Raw genomic sequence first — 17,214 nt, 5'->3', positions numbered from 1 at the left:
GGTACAATAATACTACCACACCATTCTTTCGGCATTATTTCTTGTTGCCAGGCCTTTTCTATTAATTGATGGATTTTACTTATGAGTTCATGACCGGCTGTTTTAATTAGCTCGGCATCAATATTGTCCAGACCAAGGGATTTATCGTTTTTAAGCGTTTTTATGACATGCGTAATTTCTTCCATGCTTGGGGGTGGGGGTATTTCTAATTCGGCCGTTTGATAATCATGTTCTCCATTGTTTCCATCATTTTCATTGTTTTCATCGGTGAAATTTTGGATGTTCAGGAGCTCTTCAAGGGAAGTTCAGGAGCGAGGCTTTATCCGACATAAAATATTTCTAATTTAACGTAAAAAAGAAGTAATTGATGGAATTCGACCGTTACTTGATGGAAGTTCATTTTATCTAACAATAAAACACTGAAAACGTTTGTATAGAAGTATAGAAAACAAACGTTTTCAGTGTTTTATTGTTAGAAAAAAGAAGTACGTATTCAAATTATCATCCAGTAAAAAAAATCATATAAAGAATGTTCTAGCCAGTAAATACATGCAGGTCAACAAGTAAATATTGGATAAGGCTTAATCGTAAGCATATTTCTGAACATTATTTATGGTGAACCGTATGTATTAATATTACCCACGACATTATGTATACCTAGTCTTTTAGAGCTTGTCTTTTCTCTCTAAAAAGAGTTTTATAGACACAAAGAGTTTAGACATACATTCATGCTTTCTATGGCTCTTTTACAAAATTTTAATTATAATTACAGAAAATTGTTTTTGACTGGAAGATCGAATCATGTCAGGTCGTAGTATGAACGAAGACAGACTTTTAGAGAGAAAATGCAGATAAGAAGCCCGAAGAGCCAGGTAAGTCCGGCTGGACCCTACCCACGCCTCTCGGCCACATGGCGCCCAACGTGGGGCTCTTCGGAGTTGTTTCCCCTTAGATGAACTTCTACCCCAGGCTGTGGGTGAAAAATAGGTCGATTTCAGGATATAATTCAGGAATTTTTGAAACCTATCAGGTGTTGTAAAGGACAATGCCAGGAATAACTTCTACTAAAATGTAACCAAAAATATTGTGCGCTTTTTTTTATTGCGATTTTCATTTGTTAAATTTGTAATTTTTAATGATTTTTAATTTTGCAGCTTAGGATATTGATTTTAGAGAAAAACTTTTTAATATAAAGTTGTAGTAAATTAAAAAAACCTACAATTTGAAGTATGGTAAGTTTAATTTCGTTAATTGGTTATTGCAAAACAGCCTGCGAAAGGTCCAAAATGGCCGTTTTTTACAATTGCAATATTTATTGTACAAATATTTTTTTTATTTTTTAAAGCTTTAAAATGAAGATCTTTCAATTCCAAACATAAAAAAAATTGTAAAGCCAGATTAATGAATTTGTTGCTTAGATATTATAAATTGTTTATCCCAAGAGGTCAAATGTCGAAGGCTATAACATCCAATCTCATTCTAAAGAGTTATATTTTTATATTCTGATGTAAATAAATGCGTAAAACATATTTAAACCTCTAATTTTTGGGTCTGAAAATAAGGGGGCAAATTTCGTTATAAATATTTAGAGCTGAAGCGGCCCTGTACATCCTATCAGTTTTTAACTTACAGATTATTGTTGCTGAACATGAAACGAAGATTTATAAAAAAATAAAAAATTTCTACGACCAACTGAAGCCGAGATAATTTTTGGGTTTGAAAATAAGGGGGCAAATTTCGTTATAAACATTTAGAGCTGAAGCGGCCCTGTACATCATATGAGTTTCTAACTTACAGATTATTGTTGCTGAAGACAAAACGAAGATTTATAAAAAAGTAAAAATTTTCTACAACCAACTGAAGCCGAGATAATTGTTTTTATTTCTTAAATCGTAGTGCCTTTATTTATAACAATTAAGAAATTATTTTACAGTCATTGACTAAAGAAAGACTTATATTATCTTAAAATAAAAATTATTGTAAAATATTTACATTTAATTATTAAAAATTATTTTTAAAATCGGTGCTTTTGCAAGCGGCCGAATCTTGCAAATCTCCCGGCTCGCTTCAAATCCGCGCGCTCGGAAAATTTTTACGTAACTTGTATTAAATTTTGACAGAAAACAATTTAATAATATTACCATTATAATATACAGTCTATTTTCAACTGTATTTGTTTTTCTTGATAAACTTTTATATGTGAAATTTCATTTCTGAAGAAATAATATTACAAAAATGATACATATATTATATGAAATATATTATTAATAAATATATTATTGTTATATAAATATAATAATAATAATGTTACTTCTTACTATAATATACAATATAAAACTTTTTCTTCTTGTAGTGACTATTCGTTTTGGATTTCACATATAAAAGTTTATCAAGAAAAACAAATACAGTGGTAAATAGACTGTATATTATAATGGTAATATTATTAAATTGTTTTCTGTCAAAATTTAATACAAGTTACGTAAAAATTTTCCGAGCGCGCGGTTTTGAAGCGAGCCGGGCGATTTGCAAAATTCGGCCGCTTGCAAAAGCACCGATTTTAAAAATAATTTTTAATAATTAAATGTAATTATATTTTATAATAATTTTTATTTTAAGATAATATAGGTCTTTCTTTAGTCAATGACTGTAAAATAATTTCTTAATTGTTATAAATAAAGGCACTACGATTTAAGAAATAAAAACAATTATCTCGGCTTCAGTTGGTTGTAGAAAATTTTTATTTTTTATAAATCTTCGTTTTGTCTTCAGCAACAATAATCTGTAAGTTAGAAACTCATAGGATGTACAGGGCCGCTTCAGCTCTAAATGTTTATAACGAAATTTGCCCCCCTATTTTCAAACCCAAAATTATCTCGGATTCAGTTGGTCGTAGAAATTTTTTATTTTTTTATAAATCTTCGTTTCATCTTCAGCAACAATAACTGTAAGTTAGAAACTCATAGATTGTACAGGGCCGCTTCAGCTCTAAATGTTTATAACAAAATTGCCCCCTTATTTTCAAACCCAAAAATTAGAGGTTTAAAAATGTTTTACGCATTTATTTACATCAGAATATAAAAATATAACTCTTTAGAAGGAGGTTAAATGTTTCGCCAACTCTACGATTTTTTTTTTCAAAAAGTTATAGCCTTCGACATTTGACCTCTTGGGATAAACAATTTATAATATCTAAGCAACAAATTCGTTAATCTGGCTGTACAATTTTTTTTATGTTTGGAATTGAAAGATCTTCATTTTAAAGCTTTAAAAAATAAAAAAAATTATTTGTACAACAAATAATGAAATTGTAAAAAACAAAATAACCAATTAACGAAATTAAACTTACCATACCGCAAATTGTAGGTTTTTTAATTTACTACAACTTTCTATTAAAAAGTTATTCTCTAAAATCAATATCCTAAGCTGCAAAATTAAAAATCATGAAAAATTGCAAATTTAACAAATGAAAATCGCAATAAAAAAAAGCGCACAATATTTTTGGTTACATTTTAGTAGAAGTTATTCCTGGCATCGTCCTTTACAACACCTGATAAGTTTCAAAAATTCCTGAATTATATCACGTTTTTTCACCCACAGCCTGGGGTATTCCTGGCTGGTAGGGCGTTGGGATTGTCCGGGAACAGGTTCCGGACGTACACCGCAAGTGGATTTCACAGGTCGATTTTAAACTGTAAAGGGCTTTTGAATAAATAACTAAAATAATTATTACATCCCTAATTGTACATTAAATACAAGCTTAAAGTGCACTAAGTACAGGCATTAAGGCTATAAGTGTATTTAGAACCATGCAAAACGTGCAAGTGGTACGTTTTACTCACATATTATCCTTTCCTGGCATCATTGTGACAACTGAAAATGAAATTATCTTAAGTATCGTATAATACAGTTGTATAAACTTAAACCAATATGTGAAACTGAAGGAAACTAAAAGAAAAAGTACTAGAAGGTTAAAGAAAATATTTAAAAAATCGTTGATATAAGCGTCAATTAAAAATTGTGCACACATAATAAAAGAAAAACATATTTTGGATGGTCCTTCGTGACTGATTTGCATCAGCGACCTATGCATCATGAAAAGGATCAGATCCCTCTGGGCTAGTGTGCATTGACATTAGTTATTTGAAAGGGGGTTAAAGATGAAATTTGCACCGGAATAATCCAACAGAATCTCCCCGGCAAAAATGCCATACGAAAATTCCATAATTACATATTATTATTATCATATTTTTATCATCCCCTTTTCACAATATTAGCCATACGAATATTGTTGAAAATTGGCAACATAGCTGGAATCTACAAAACTACCACCACATTCAAAATTCTGGCATGTAAATACATCCATTTATTATAACTCTATTCACAAATTTGATATATTTACATATTTCAAGTAATATACACGATCTTGCCAAAAATAAAAGTAAACAAATGAACTTGAATTGAACGAAGCAACACGTTGGCCAATCAACGCGGTGTGCTTTTAAGATAGAGATGGGTAACTAAGGTATTTTGGAACTGTTGAGAATCGATATTTTAATATGTCTAACAGATACACTCCTTTTATACACTAAGAATTTGAAACGTGCAAGGGTTAGAACGCCCGATGACATTCCAATGGTGGCTCAAGCAATCTCATGGTAACTTACCCATTACACCGAACGCTCCAACCGCCGTGTAATGAGTAACAGTCCAGGGTAATAAGGATTTTCTCGGTACACTCAAAGATCCAGGTAGCTGACTACTTTTTTAGTTATTGTAAACCTATAGGAAGAAAACCTACCTGTTTCCTGCCTAGAGTTCGCGTCCGTTTTTTAATTATTAACAATTTAGTGCAAAAATCGCGATTTTTTCGATCTTCTGCACCCCATTTAAAAGCTAAATAGTTGACATAAAATTACAAAATTCAATTTTTTAGAACATTGAAAAACCTTTAAAATGCCGATTTTTGAAAGTTAAAAAGTTAATTTGTTGCTACGCAAACTGCAAAATAAGTGAAAATCGTTATTTGTTAATAACTTTTACTAAAACTATCTTAGAACTTTAGTGTTTCATCCAAAGTTAGGTACTGGGATACTTAACAAACCTTTAAAATTTGAGACTGATCCATTAATTAGTTTAAGAGTTATTCTATTTGTTTATCCCAGAGACCTTTATTTTGCAATAACATAAGACAGAAAATAATGAAGATAGGGCAATTTTGAGTATACCAAATGAAAGTAGAAGAGTGATAGTATCAAAATGTATTAAAAAAAGATAAAAAAATTAATCAATATAATCAAAAATCCTAATGCCAAATTTTTTAAATTTTGTAGTTTATAAACATTTAGAATAACTTTACAAATATTGTCCGTAGGAACAATCTTTTTATATATTCGAAAAGCTAGTATTTTAACACGAATTTTCAAATAAAAAAATTGCCTGGGTTCAGGGACAAAGTTGGCCATGTGTTTTTTTTTTAATTCACAGCTAATTTGTTTACAATAATTAAGGAATTTCATTGATGCCATTTTAAATAATGGGATTTGTATTTATTGTTAAAAAATTTGCATAAACATTGTATTTTCACAGCATCCTCTACGGTTTTTCAAAATTGTAGTTCAAACCGAGTTAAAATACCGAAAAAGCAATTTCAAACTAATATAATTTTCTGTATCTCCGAAACAACAATGGATTTTCATCTTTCTTTTTTTAATTTGTATGTAATTTCTACGTACATTACAAATATGCAATTTGTTTATAAATTTATTAATTAATAATCAGTCTAATTTGTTTAAACAATACTTAACAAAAATCTATTTTTTTTATAATAGTATCATTAATGATCATACAAAAAGTTAAAGTTCACTTTAATAAATGATAACTTTTTGTATGATTAATAATGATAGTCTGATTAAAAACATGGATTTTTGGGAAAACATTATTTTTTCAAAAATTGTTTAAACAAATTAAACTTTTTATTAATTAATAAATGTCAAATTGCAAATATACGAATGGCATATTTGTAATGTACAGAAAAATTACATACAAGTTAAAAAAAAGAAAGATAAAAATATATTCAGCAGATCCCGAGATATAGTTATAAACTACAAAATTTCAAAAATTTGGCATTAGTATTTTTGACTATATGAGATAATTTTTTTTGAAGTTATACTTCTTTAGGCGCTATTGAGAGTAAAATTTCATAATACTGAGCGCATGCGCACACACAGTATGGCGTTTAGTTGCTAAATCTTTCTAGTTTCTAAAATACCGAAGAAACTCAGCAAGGAGTAAAAGAGAGCAAGCGCTAAAACCTACCTATCCGAAAAACAAAACAAAAGGTCTATCACGTCGCAGTTTGATAAAGTCTGCTTTATACAGGGTGTTAGTAAATAAGTATGAAAAATTTTAAGGGCTAATTCTACATGAAAAATTAATGCCAGTTTGCTCTATAAACATATGTCCGCAAATGCTTAGTTTCGGAGATACGGGGTGTTGAAATTTTTATTTCAAACTGCCAATTTATTTATTGCTCTAAGACCAGTTGAGCTATGAAAATGAAATTTGGTGAGTTTTAGGAGATAGTTATTACGAATTTTATGACATACAATTAAGAATTTGTATTTATCATTGGCGCGCCTACGGGTAATGGTCTGAATTATTTTAAAGAAAAAAATAGTACGCCACTGAGATATTTCGAATTAGAAATTATTTTTAAATTCTACGTCTAATTTATGATAAAAAATCTTTCTTGACTTTTTTCATATGATGCACCGTTTTTATGCAGAAAAATAAAACATCTTGGCGCATATTTTTCATTTCTTAATACATCATCAAGAACTATCCAATATAATAATACTAAACTAGAACAATAACAGAAAATATTACTAATACCATTTCAACTAGGTGCAAAGCTGCACGAAATGTTTAAAATGATCTCCTTTACAGGTAACAGAAGAATTTTATATTCATCATTCAACTAAAAATCATTTCTGAATTCCTCGTTGAATTGACGACAAAAAATCTTTCTTGCATTTTTTTCATATGCGGCGCCGTTTTTATGCAAAAAAAATTAAACATCTTAACGTTTACAAAATATTTGAACTAAGTTTCTATGCATATGGAAACTACCTCAAATACTTGGTAATTAAGATGTTTTATTTTTTTGTATAAAAACGGCGCCTCGTTTAAAAAAAAGGAAAGAAAGATTTTTTGTCGTCAATTGAACGAGAAATTCAAAAACGATTTTTAGTTTGACATATCTCAGTGGCGTACTATTTTTTTCTTCATAAAATTCAGACCATTACCCGTACGCGCGCCAATGATGAATATCAAATTCTTCTGTTATCTGCAAAGGAGACCATTTTAAACATTTCTTGCAGCTTTGCACCTAGTTGAAATCTTATTAGTAATATTTTCTGTTATTGTTCTAGTTTAGTATTATATTGGATAGTTCTTGATGATGTATTAAGAAATGAAAAATACGCGCCAAGATGTTTTATTTTTCTGCATAAAAATGGTGCATCATATGAAAAAAAGGCAAGAGAGGTTTTTTATCATAAATTAGACGTGGAATATAAAAATAATTTTTAATTCGAAATATCTCAGTGGCGTACTATTTTTTTCTTTAAAATAATTCAGACCATTGCCCATAGGCGCGCCAATGATGAATACAAAATTCTAAATTGTATGTCAAAAAATTCGTAATAACTACTTCCTAAAACTCGCCAAATTTCATTTTCATAGCTCAACTGGTCTTAGAGCAATAAATAAATTGGCAGTTTGAAATAAAAATTTCAACACCCCGTATCTCCGAAACTAAGCATTTGCGGACATATGTTTATAGGGCAAACTGGTAACTGGTATTAATTTTTCATGTAGAATTAGCCCTTAAAATTTTTCATACTTATTTACCAACACCCTGTATACAGGGTGTAACAAAAATACCGGTCATAAATTAAATCACATATTCTGGGACCAAAAATAATTCGATTGAACCTAACTTACCTTAGTACAAATGCGTACCTAAAAAAAGTTACAGCCCTTTGAAGTTACAAAATAAAAATCGATTTTTTTCAATAGATCGAACACTGTTTGAGGTTTCTTATTGAAAACGGACATGTGACATTCTTATGATAGGAACATCTGAAAAAAAAATTATAGTGAAATTTGTGTACCCCATAAAAATTATATGGGGGTTTTGTTCCCTTAAACCCCCCAAACTTTTGTGTACGTTCCAATTAAATTATCATTGTGGCACAATTAGTTAAACACAATGTTTTTAAAACTTTTTTGCCTCTTAGTACTTTTTCGAAAAGTTAGTTTTTTTTGAAATATTTTGAATATTTTGTCAAATCCACCACATATTTGTGTATTGTTAAGTACGATTTTAGAGACTTGGTAATAATATGAAAATTTATTTATAAATTACAGTTTGAGGTATACTTTGAACCATATTAAAAAAGAAGCCACATCTCGATAAAAGGTGCCTTATCTGAAAAATACTAAGAGGCAAAAAAGTTTTAAAAACACTGTGTTTAACTAACGGTACAGCAATAATAGTTTAATTGGAACGTACACAAACATTTGGAGGGTTTAAAGGCACAAAACCCCCATAAAATTTTTATGTAAACATATTAAAACATAAGCCATATCTCGATTAAAACTGGTTTATCGAAAAAGTACTAAGAGGCAAAAAAGTTTTAAAAACATTGTGTTTCACTAATGGTACTACAAAAATAATTTAATTGGGACGCACATAAAAGTTTGGGGGAGTTTAAGGGAACAAAACCCCCATAAAATTTTAATGGGCTGCACAAATTTCAATATAATTTCTTTTTAGGATGTTCATGCCATAAGAATGCCACATGTCCATTTTCATTAAAAAATCTCTAATAGTTTTCGATATATCGGAAAAAATCGATTTTCATTTTGTAACTTCAAAGGGCTGTAACTTTTTTTGTGTGCAGGTTCAATCGAACTATTTTTGGATTTAATTTATGACCTGTATTTTTGTTACACCCTGTATATAATGTTCCGTTTGGTGTGTGTTGACGGAATTAAAATTATATAAAATAAATATTAATTAAAACGCAAACAACTGTCAATAATATACTTATTTATTTTGGTAAAAAAAGGTGTTTTGCTTATAGATCTCGTAAGAGTGTCAGACCACTTGCCGGGATGCGAAATCGACCGAGACTGGTGAAAACGACTCCGCTGAACTAAAAACATTAGTTTGTGGTTTTAAAACTAATTTATGGGCCTAGGGTCTGATAAGGTAATTTCCCATACAAGGGCGTATAACATCTGGTTTTTTTTTAAAGCTGAGAACTGATATATTTCGTTTCTTAAAACTAACAGGTCATTCTACGCATGCGAATTTTAAATGGAACGTATTATTTCATTTTGAAAAAGTTATTAAAAATAAAAATTAAAAAATTAGCAAAATTAGTAATTAGTAAAAAAATAATAGCGTATCGCTCTAGATACAATTTAAAATGGTTCTTATGTTGGTTTTCTTGTAGTTTTGGGATCGTTTATTCTTTCTTCTTCAATGCCTTTTTTCCATATTTTGATGGTTTGTGCTTTGCCAAATTTTCTGTTTCTTAGTACCATTTTGCCCTTATCGAAGCTCTAATTCTCCTCATAATTCTTTTGTTTGTGGTATGTCACCAACAATGCAGGGTTGCAAAAAACATGTTTTTTAATTTTATACAAAACACATGTTTTTTTTTTTGTTTTAAACGTTTTTTTTTTGTTTTAAACATGTTTTATTTTGTTTTTAAATTTTACGTTTTAAACAAATAAAACATGTTTAAAACACATGTTTTTTTTTATTTTAAATATTTTTTTGTTTTAAACATGCGTTTTTTATTTTTAATTTTATGTTTTAAACAAATAAATCGTGACTGCACGTCAGGGAAAGACTAATAAGTTTCGAAACCGGTAGGGGTGCTTGCTGCACTCTCTGATTTGACTAGAATATGATGCGGCTGTATTTTCGTTTTGCAACGAAATTGAAAATGTTTATTCATTTTTGAAATAAATCATTGTTTACCTAAATCATATTTTCTTCCAACATAATATTAACAACTTTGATTTTAACTTATCTTTAACATAATAGATAAAAAACCCAATTGCAATTAGGAGCTATTGACTGGGGAACCCAGACTATTTACTATTTATAAATTCGCATTGCAAGTTGACTATTGCAATAACGCCTACTGTAAGCTATTTTGTGGTGTTTAGTGTTTTTTTGAAACATGCAAATGGCGAATTTTTGTACGTGATACGAAGGAGCTTCAAGGAGTGTATGGAAATGGCTTTGACCATTTCAATAATGAAACAGAAATTTTCAGACAATAAATTATCATCCAGAAGCATTGCCAATTATTATTAATTACCAGGCAAAGTGTGCAAAAAAACCATATAATATTATGTTTTCTAAACATTTATGTAATACTATAAACATGATGGCCTTTTATGAAAAATATAAATACTACAGGATTGGAATTTGCTTAACAGCTCCACACAGCTAATGCATCGTCAGCTAACATAGGAAAGACTCTTCTCCTCAACAAACGCTTTACCATTCCAAACTACGTAATCGGCTAGGCAATGTCAAAGCTGCTAAGTTGGTTTCAATTTTTAAAGAGCTTAATTGCATCAGTGATGACGTGACTGACCAGATATCAGATCGTAAATTTTAGATTACAAGATTACTATGAGGCTGGAATAGTTTTGAGAAATTTATTAACTCTTGTATGCAAAATGTTTTAAGTTTTCCAACTTTTGTTACATTCCATTTATTAGTTAATAAATAATATGTATGTTAAAAAGTTTGTATAATGCATTTGAGAATTTTTTTCATATTTATTTATTATTTTAATAAAGAAAATGAAAAAGAAAACGCTTGTTTAATTTAAGTGTTTTAAACGTGTTTTAAATTGTTTTAAACAAAAACTGTTTTAAACATAAACAAATGTTTAAAACATGTTTAAAACAAAATGTTTAAAACGAAACAACCCTGCAACAATGGAAATACATATCGAGAAAAATTTGATACTGGAACAGGCAAAAATGTCTAAACACCAGAACGAAGAAGAAGATAAGAGGACATTAAAAAAATTATATTAGCTATACACGGATGTCTGTATGTTTCGCTGACATCGTCCTTTAACAGTTATCAATACCGTTACTATTTAAAACGCCCAACTCTACTGCACAATCACAAAGCACGAGACCGATTACGAACACTTCGAAGTTCATTGTCAGAACCGTATAAAAAACATTTTATTATAGGATATACACAAAGTCGCGTCGTAGGTGCAATGATTGGATAACACTTTTTTTTTTCAGCTAAATCAATGCGCAAAATTGTGTTATTTTAATTTAATGCGCACGTTCTAGAATAAAGGCAATATCCGGGTTAAAACGTAACCTTATAAATAATAGATTCTACCCCGAACAATAAACGGAACAAAAAATACAGAGAAAACAAATGAGGATGAAAAGAAATCATGAAATATTCATATTCTATTAAAATTTTTATTATGTATTATATTAGTTGGTGGAGAAAAATATATCTTTCATAATAAAAACGAAGACTATACTTAAATACTTTTTTATTTGATTGTTTTTTTCGGTGGTTGCAATCAAATTAAAAATCTGGAAAAATTCACAGGTATAGTTGAGGCTCTTACAAAACTTGTCTATTTTTTATAGACCCGTAGACGCCCGTAGGTTGAATGTACATACTATTGTGTATCATTTTGTCAATCAAAGATAGAATAAAAATTTTATTTTTTTTTAATATAACGCGGGCACATAAATTTGATACACCCTGTATATTGATTTGTAACTATTTATTATAAGTTAGTTTTTAAGCAGTGGGTTTATCCTTAATAAGTTTTTCCCTGAAGAATTAAAGACAGTAAATAAAGTGATGTGAATAGACAATAGTAGTGTTCGCGCAGTACAAATCGAGCATACCCAGAGTAAGTTCGGGATTAGTTTCCAATGCGCAGGCGTCAACGTAAACTTATCCTGGACATGCTCAGGATTTTTCGCTCCGCGAACAATTTTCGGATTCGTAATGTAATGACGGGTTGCATACATTAAGGTTAGAGAAGGAAGCCTTTTGTTGTCTCTTTCTTATTTCGAAATAAATGTCAAAAAAATGCAAATGCAACAAATTTCTATGTCAACAAAGAGAAAGAGAAAAGAGAATAAAGGCAACAGGCAAACGATTAACTTTCAACTTTCTATTCAATAATTCAATGCCTTTCTTAGAAGGTAGAAATTTGATAAGAGTCTTTCTTTATTATTTCCACAATATAATGTGGTTATTTCCACTCTGAAATCCAGCTTACATTTTTGTAGAGAGTAAAAGATTGTTGATATGTAGATATAAAAATTACCTTTAACTTCATGAGGGTTGAACATTATCTGAAGGAAGGAATAGTTTAGTAAAACAATCATTTCCAATTTTGATATCTATGTATTGAATTTAATGGGTTGTGGCATTGTGTTGTGGTTTATTACACCACAAAAATAATGAAATATAACAAGACACAAGAAATAGTTTCAGAATAAGTTTGATGTATTGTTTATGTTTCATTATATTCAATAAGAGACTAATTTAACTCATAAATTAAACTGAAAAATAAACCACAAGAATATGTAGGTACTTATAAGCTCATTTAGATAGAAGAAATTAAGTAAAAACAGAGTACAATTTATTGTAATACATACTACCGTAATAGATAATTATCGAATATTGAATGAAAATAATACTTGAAAAGGTACCTACTTATTTATAAACATACGAAATGGAAAACATTGACAAAAACAACTAAAAAAGCTTTAATATAAAAAATATTAAAATTTGTTTGAAGAATATTTAAATGACACAACACTTTACATAATTTCAAAACTTTAAAAACCAGAATCTACATCTACAAGTTGTTTAACAAAACAATATTTTAGGTTAAGAATTGGAAGGAGTAAGAACAGAATGTCAAGAAATTCTTCCCAAATATTTTGTGCGCCTGTGCGAACTTAAAATCCGAAACAAAATCCTCGAACGTCGAGAGCGTACCCCGGGCATGTTCAGGATCTTTTTTCTGTACTGCGCGAACACCGAATTAAAAATCCGGAGGGTGTTCAGAGGGAAAGATTTGGACTCCGCGAACGCCCAATTTTGTAATGCGCAGGCGTTCTCCCTCTGGGTATACCCAGGACGTACTGCGCGATCAAAGCTTATGTATCTCGGGATTATAATTTTAAAACGGTTGCTTTGTTACGTGCGAGGCCAAAAGCCACAGGTAATTATTATATTTAGAAAAGAAAGTAGAGAAAGTTGGAATTTTAAGTCTCTTTGTTTAAGCCCCAAGTAAATTTGTAGAATTCCCGAAAAGTAATTATCATGAGTAGAAGTATTTGTTTTGGAAGGATGCATGGGTTTTTCGAGTGAAAATTTTGGAATGGGGAGGAGAGAAGGTTGAAGAGCAGTCAAAGTTTTCGTGGATAGTTCAGAAGCGAGTATCAGTGGTTATTTGATAGTGAAGAGTGTAGCTGAAAAGTGGAACGAGAGACAGATCAAATTGAGAAGAAATACCTCTTTGATTTTGTAAAGTCCAAGAGAGTAAGTTACAAGAACTATAGTTATTAAAATTATTTGTGACACCAAGTAAAAAAGATACATGGGTCTCAGGAGATTATTATTGTGAGAAAGAGAGGAGAGAACTTTGGAGTTTTTGAACGAGTACTGGTTAAGAGGCTTGGCTCGTGTTTTGGAGAAATAGTTGCTGGTATGCTGCTGGATTGATGCTGAGAACGGAGAGGGCTTTGACGGGTAGCCTAACATAATCAACAAGGAAGAGCTGTTTGGGTCAAGAAGAGACATCATTGTGTGTGAATCAAAAGGTCAGTCAATAATTTATGTGATAGATTTTCTTTATGTTCAGAAATTAATTTTTTTGAGTAAACGCATATGAACTAAGATTCCAATATTTCAAAAATTTAATAGGAAGTATAAGTAATTTTGCGAATACCTAAATTCGTTTGTTTAGTCAATGTTATCGGGAACAAACCGATCAATATTTGTTGAATTAAAATTAATGTATGTGGTAAAAGTTTCATTGGGACAGTTATGCCCAGAGGATTTAATTGATAAATTTTTAGAGGATTGCTTTTGATAATAAAAGATATTTGTATGCTTATTTATGGTATTTCTATTTATTTCCTTTTCCTATTTTATCCCGATAAGGATCAACTAAGAGATACTGAAACCACAAGAAAGGATAAGTATAACCTAAGATAATTTAATTATTTTTTTGTATGATAAAAAGGCACCCTGAGATTTTTCTTAATTTTTATGTATGATTTGCGAAAATTGAATAATTGATTAAATAAATACTAATTAATATAAAAGTAAGAGAAAGCAGATTTTTGCTGATGGTTGTAGGTCTATTTTTTCAATTTTGAGTATTTTATCAAAAAATGTACCTATTCCTAATTTTTTCAGATTTTTCCGTAAGCCACACATTAAAAAAATCAAACACTGTTTTTTAGGGAAAACTTGAAAACAAAAATTATGACAATTTGGTACCCAACCATCGGATTGGTGGCCAATAATTATGTTCTATTGGTAGGCAAGAAATATAACTCGTAGAAATATAAATACCTAGGACATGAAATTATGAATGTCAGGGATAATAATCAGTCCCATGAACTGATTAGAAGGCTCGGTCTTGATATTCGGGAGATGTATTAAATTTTATGTTGGATTTAGTAAAAAAAAATTGGGGTACACATTTGTGTACATAAAAAATCCTACTCTTTAACAACTGATTAAATTACAGTAGCTTCCAAAAGTCATTAATTCAATTCAATTGTCCATAAATTCAAAATGGACTATGCCTTGTATACAAGATTTCAGAAATAGTCAACTTTGTTTTTTCTCGTGTATTTACATCAAAATATATTTATTTCTTCGTTCACTGGTAAGTTCTTTTGCACTTTGTACCGTATTGTTTGAAAGATCACATTTAAGCGCCCCCTATAATAGCATCGTTATTATCGTACCTATCGTGTTTGAACTTTGTTCTCTTCTGATTGCTAGATTATGTAGTCATGTTCCCATTAAATTTTATCTATTAATGTCGTATTTCCTTCAAATACCTTACCGAATATTGTTATATATGACATAATCTAGTATCAAAGTTGCGACTATAATGAGGGACTTTTATTGTTTAAACTATTCGTGCGTGTTTTATCAGTAAATAACAGTTTTATTTTGTTTTTAATGTTTCCCTATTTTACTAATAAATGTTTATATTAGTCCAAGCATTAGTTGATCCTTCTACCTATATACATTGTGGTCAAACATGCACAGAATTTTGAAATTATCCAGGTAGTACAGCTGGTTCCTAAAAAAACTGATACGATTCTTAAAGCGTATTTTGTAGAAAACTGAGCAGTGTATTTTGAAGGATAAATACTTATTATTTACGTGCTGTCACTGTCACTGCCAAATCTTAAAATTTAATATATTGTTGAGTTAAGTCGTTTGTTTTATTCCTTAATAATAATAAAAATAATAACAACAACCCCATTTTATGTAAAAACTATCATTTATAGAGGTACTCTTTATAAAATATCAAAATTTAGACCTTAATGATTATTACAATTTATGAATTAACATAATGTAATCAGTTGATCGTTGTTTGTTTACTTTATTATTTGTCTGTCATAATAAATATAATATGTCAGATCAATCAAATACGCTGCTCAAAATGATCAAATCTTACTAAGAGTGGTATTAGTTTTTTTAGGAACCAGCTGTACATTTTTTAAGGGGGAAGGGTATGGTTTGAAATATTAAATTTTTTTATTATTTCAAATAAAAGTGCATACTTTCAAGAATACTCTCTGAAAATTTCAAAATAATCGGAGTAAAATTACCACAGATACAGCGTGTTGAATATCCCTATCTTCGACTCGCTTTGCCGCGACTTCGCGCCAGCACGCTTGAGCGTAGTGAGAAACGTTAAACAACTATTCGCTTTCTCTTTTGTAGATTACTCCTCGATGCAAAAAACATATTCCAATGTGCATCACTTTACGATTTTTTCTGCTGCTTTTTCAAATGCGGTGGACATTGTAACTGAAAAACTACTCGGTCGATCAACCTGATATTTTGCACAGATTTTCTTTAGACATTTCATGAGGTAACAACGTCGAGATATTTTTCTTTTTTTTTCTTATTTTTTGTTCAACAATAAGAAGTCTGTTGATTTTCACAAAATTTTTACCAAAAATTTCATTTTTTTGATTTCTGAGTCATACCAAAAATTCAAAAATCATTAAAAATAAAAAACTCGACGTTGTGACCTCGTAAAACTCATAAGCTAATTAAATCTGTTTGAATTTTTTGTTTCGTATGATCAAGTGACGAGTTCTTATGTCCACTGCAAAATCCATTTTTTTGTGTGCTGCCTGTCAAAATTTGTCACCAATGGCTTATTTTTCAATATTTCGGATTGAATTTTTTTCTAAATATTCTTTGAATTGTACTTAATATGCTTACTTAATTTAAAAATAAAATAATCGTACCATAGCTTCGAAAAAAATTTACAAAAATGTGCTTGATATGTTGATTTCAAACCATCCCCCCCTCCCCTTAAGCTGCGTCCACACTGGTAAATTTGTAGTGCATTTTGAACTAATGGTTCGTTGCAAGAATTTTTTGTCGCCAATTTTTATATATTATTATGTAGCTATATATTATTATGTATATTATTATGTATAAAATTAATGTTTTTATCAGGGAAACACAAATTGCCAGATTGGCCACGCTCTTTATGTCAACTTCTTAAAAACTACAGAAAGGTTCTCAGCTTTTAAAACGCCAGATTTAGTAATTTATCGCCTTTTCTGGCCACATGGTAGAACCGCATACATGATGACATAATAGTGTTGTGGTCTCGGTCAGTATCGACACAGCGGGCACGCAGCGCAGTCACACCCTCGCTAAAATAACAAACCCTTACGAGATATAAACGAAGCACGCTTATTTACCCAAAATAAATAAATATATTACTGTTCGTTGTTTTACACTTACTTTAATCTCATAATTGTTTCCGTAAACCACCAACGGAACAGGAGTAAAAAAGGACTACAAATGGTACACGAAAATGTTCAATCTTCCAC

General features: G+C 30.1%; 1 protein-coding gene across 5 annotated transcripts in view; it reads right to left on the bottom strand.

Annotated features, from left to right (window-relative positions):
- Window positions 1-17,214, bottom strand: part of LOC126891622 (fatty acid CoA ligase Acsl3) — a 153,762-nt gene that overhangs the window by 83,240 nt on the left and 53,308 nt on the right. For 2 of the 5 annotated variants that reach the window (XM_050660832.1, XM_050660837.1), the window contains exon 2: window positions 3,840-3,870. The exons of the other annotated variants lie outside the window; for them this stretch is intronic. In XM_050660832.1, coding sequence (XP_050516789.1) covers window positions 3,840-3,862 — 23 coding nt within the window. In that variant the 5' untranslated portion in view covers window positions 3,863-3,870. The remainder of the gene's footprint in view (window positions 1-3,839; window positions 3,871-17,214) is intronic. 5 annotated transcript variants of the gene reach the window in all.

Source organism: Diabrotica virgifera, chromosome 9, assembly GCF_917563875.1.
Source record: "Diabrotica virgifera virgifera chromosome 9, PGI_DIABVI_V3a".
NCBI classification, from domain to species: domain Eukaryota; kingdom Metazoa; phylum Arthropoda; class Insecta; order Coleoptera; family Chrysomelidae; genus Diabrotica; species Diabrotica virgifera.
Note: the sequence above shows the minus strand (reverse complement) of the source record. Positions and strands in the feature narration are given on the sequence as shown.